The 4440-nt window shown below is 32.7% G+C and overlaps 1 protein-coding gene across 1 annotated transcript in view; it reads left to right on the plus strand.

Moving 5' to 3' along the window:
* LOC108733672 (opsin, ultraviolet-sensitive) overlaps positions 1–4440 on the plus strand; it is a 30928-nt gene that overhangs the window by 13602 nt on the left and 12886 nt on the right. The window contains exons 3-4 of the mRNA XM_025979205.1: positions 354–700; positions 3836–4008. Coding sequence (XP_025834990.1) covers positions 354–700; positions 3836–4008 — 520 coding nt within the window. The remainder of the gene's footprint in view (positions 1–353; positions 701–3835; positions 4009–4440) is intronic.

The following is a 4440-nucleotide window of genomic DNA, read 5'->3' on the forward strand; positions in this document are numbered from 1 at the left end:
ACGTAGAGAAGTAAATATTAGGAAGGGAGTCAGGCAGGGATGCACACTGTCACCGCTACTTTTTAATCTATACATCGAAGACGCCATCAACATCATTAAAGACAGTACAGCTGTAGGGATAGACGTGCAAGGGCAAAAGATTAGTATGCTTAGATTTGCAGATGATATAGCAGTATTAGCATCTAGCAAGGAGGACCTAGAGATAGCTTTAAATAAAATGGAAGCGGTACTGACAAATCAGTACGAAAAAATGATTTCGAATTAATATTGCATATTAATCCACTATTACGTAACTAACAATGTCATAGGGTTTCATATATTTAATAACTTAAATATATTGTCATTTTTGTTAGGTCAAAATCATTGCGAACACCGTCGAATATGTTTGTCGTTAATTTGGCATTTTGTGATCTGATAATGCTCCTGAAGGCACCACTGTTTATTTACAACGCTTTTAACAAAGGATATGCTACCGGTCATCTGGGATGCCAGATATTTGCTACAGTCGGTTCTTTGTCTGGAATTGGTGCAGGAATTACCAATGCCTGCATTGCTTACGACAGATATACTACCATCACGAATCCTTTGGAAGGGAGATTGAGTGCTACCAAAGCCAGCTTTATCATATTTTTCATTTGGGTGTATACAATGCCCTGGGTGTTATTGCCGCTTTTGGAAGTGTGGAATCGTTTCGTTCCTGGTTTGTGTACTAATCTATTACTAATACTAATGTCAAGTAATTAAAAAATCCCATGTGACACAAAAGTGCACTTGGTAGAACGGCTATTATTATAAAAGCTTATGACTTTTTAAGGTTCCGTACCTGAAAAGGAAAAAAGGGGCCCTTACAGGATCACTTCCTTGTCCGTCTATCTGTCGGTCAATACCCTTTTTTCTCATGAATGCGTGGAGATAACAAGTTCAAATTAATATCAAATACTCAGGTCTAGTCTTGGGCGATAACTGTTCGGTTGTCGATAACAAAAAAATATCGATAACTGTCGATATATCGATAACTAACTATCGATATCTGCTTCGATATATCAACAGCTATCGATATATGTATTCGATAATTATCGATAGTTATCGATATATGTATTCGATACATTGATAACAATAAGCAACTGATACTATCGATATGTGTATAAATAAATATATCATTTTTAATTCGTATTGTTTCTAAATAAATCCGTGTACCAAGTGTACAGGTACCAACTATTTATTTTTTTAGTTATTTTTTCTTAGAAAAAATCTAATTTCAAAAATATTTAAAAAATTCCATGAATACCANATTAATATTTACAAGTGGCATTTTGCAATTTTCTATTTCCCACATTAATAACAGAAATTTTTCTTTTTTAATTTTGGAATTTTATAACTTGACAACAAATAGTTATCGATATATTCGATAATTATCGATATTTATCAGTTGCTATTATTGTTATCGACATATCGATAATTACTGATAACTATTGATATATCGATATTTTTGCCCAACACTACTCAGGTCTGCAAACCCTTGCAAATGAAACTTCTAAGTCAACGGAATCAAAAGATCTGTTGGTTATTATCTGTTGATTTATAACTTGACAACAAATAGTTATCGATATATTCGATAATTATCGATATTTATCAGTTGCTATTATTGTTATCGACATATCGATAATTACTGATAACTATTGATATATCGATATTTTTGCCCAACACTACTCAGGTCTGCAAACCCTTGCAAATGAAACTTCTAAGTCAACGGAATCAAAAGATCTGTTGGTTATTATCTGTTGATTTAGAATCATGAATTTTGGCAAGAACAGTGTGTTAGAGTAAAGAAAAAATCCGAAAACCGTAAATTTGTAGTTACATCACAAAAAAATAATTTTTTAACTTTTACGTTACGTTTTGGGGGACTAGTTTTTTGAAGGAAAACCTAAACCATACTCGAAAAAAGCAGAAAAAATCTTCGAGGCATCTACAAGTTTGTACAGAACCTTCGTTGCGCTGATGCAAAGAGCTAAAATCGTGTTTTTTTTTTTCAAAAAGAGTATATAATCTCAAAAATTACTACAGATAGATACAGGGAACTGTTAACGTAGTCGACTTAAAATTAAGCAATGAAACCAAAAATAAAAAATATACAGGGTGTTCTATTAAAAAAACGACGTTAGATAGCACCCTGAAGAAGTGGGCCATCTAGTAGGATTGAAAATATTTTCTGTATATGCACCGTACGATTCCAGATCACTTTTACAAAAACATATTTTCTATTAAATATATAGTAACAGAGTTAAAGACGCAAGCGCCTTAGGTGAAACACCCTGTGTAAATATAGAGGTTATGTCATTAACAAACTTAATTACGCGTATTTTGAGAACAACAGTTAGGAACAAATTGTAAAATAATGGTTATTAACTAACACTTTATTTTACAACTAGGTAATTATAATTATATCGAGCAAAAAGGGCTCCTACCATTTCATGAATTTTAATAGGGATTTCTTCTTTTTTTAATGTACTTGATTTACGTCAAACTTAAATTTAAATGCCGAGATTAATTCGATAGATCAATCAAGACTGAAACATTTTACCGAATTTATATCGACTCTTAATTCAAAATTTTTATCTACCTTTAAATTCTTGATGATATCTAGACTTAAAGCAAGTAGTTTTGCTTCATATTGCAATAACACATTTTGATTGTTTGTATGAGTCTATTTAACGTCTATTAGTAGAAATATTTAACTTGCTTTGAAAATGTTATCGAAATCAATTAAACCAACCTGTTCCTTCTAACCTATAAAACGAAATATATGATAGCGTTCCTCAATTTTCAAAGAACAATGTTTGCAGAGGCTTTTTCTGAAAATTTACTGGTGTTTTTATTTTATTTATTTATTTATTTATTCAAGATTAATAATGCAATTTGCCTCTGTGGGACGAAGAATAAGTTGATTTTGTGAATGAGTGAGAGAGAAGAAATAAAGCCTCGCAGGCTCTTAGATCCGCTAGTTTCCCATTACATTCATCTCTGTTCATTAATTTTTTTATCCATTTTACCGATATTTCACAAATTGGTTTCTTTTATCTTGTTTTTCGCTTCGTTATTTTTTTTTTCACGTTGAGATAATTCAAGGTGAAATATATTTTTTTTACTCCATTGTACCAGCGCCGTGACCAGACTTTTAATCAAGACAGACTAAAAGCCAAATTTTTCACGTTTATATTTCGAAATTTGGTTTTTCTGCCTCCGAAGAGTGTACTTACATAAAGAAAATCATACAAAAGCTCAAAAACATTTAGTTTATTTATAAGTATTTATTTAATTGTGGATACAAAAATAAAATGTTTGCTGGGACACATAGTAGAAGTGAAACTTCAACGAACAAGTGGAAAAACGAATCGCAATAAACGAGCATTGTTAACGTACTTGTCCAATTTGAAAAAATAAAGGCAATGATATCCAGTCACGTGGAGAGCAGAGGTAAGAAAACAGTTGAGCACAGCACACGCCGCTGGGACTCTAGCCGACATTCCGCTCTCCGCGCGGCTGCGCATTATATCCATCTAATACAGTCGTTGCTCTCTGCCCGCGGCCGTAATGCTTTTTCGTGACAAAAAAAATCATAATACCCCGTCTATATTGAAGTTTCACTTCAAAAAGGATTAGAAAAATTGCCTCGGCATGTTCAACCTACCCTAGCGTACCCCTGGCTGTGGCCCTGCAGTGTAAATAGCATAAGCTTTTTATTCACATGTTAGATAACTTTTTCGTTAACTGTTTCTTGATATTGCAACATGATAAGAGACAAATATGTATGAGAATTACTTTGTTCTTTTAGAGGGATTCTTAACAGCATGTTCGTTCGACTATCTGACAGACAACTTCGATACTCGTCTATTTGTAGCGAGTATATTTGTATGTTCCTACGTCATCCCTATGGCCTTAATCATATATTACTACAGTCAGATAGTAACTCATGTGATAAGACATGAGAAAGTGCTTAAAGAACAGGTAAAGTTTTCTAGTTGCAAAGTTTTTTTTGCCATTCATCCCGGCTCCTCCGCCAAAAAGACAAATTCATTCTTATAATCAAATGTCACACAGAGAAAAAATGGGTATGATGACGGAGATGTTGAAAAAACATGTCAAATATACTGATTAATGTAAATCTTAATGAAAATATTTATCCTCGGGTTAAGAATCACATCATTGGAGCCATTACAAAAGTAGTTTTGCGCCTCTTATCAAAAACTTCTTTTCGATGGGTTTACTATAGGTAATTTCTGTTTAATTCTGGCAAAAGCAACATACAGAAAGAAAATAAACAATTAAAAAACTTGCAATTCGGAATAATGAACAAATAGAGTAATAAAAATAACAAAATCAAAGTAGTTTTTCTATGTGGCTTCCTCCTACTTCTGTGCTTTTTCTAATTCTTTCGAT

The sequence above is a fragment of the Agrilus planipennis genome, unplaced genomic scaffold (genome assembly GCF_000699045.2).
Source record: "Agrilus planipennis isolate EAB-ADULT unplaced genomic scaffold, Apla_2.0 scaffold32, whole genome shotgun sequence".
NCBI lineage: Eukaryota > Metazoa > Arthropoda > Insecta > Coleoptera > Buprestidae > Agrilus > Agrilus planipennis.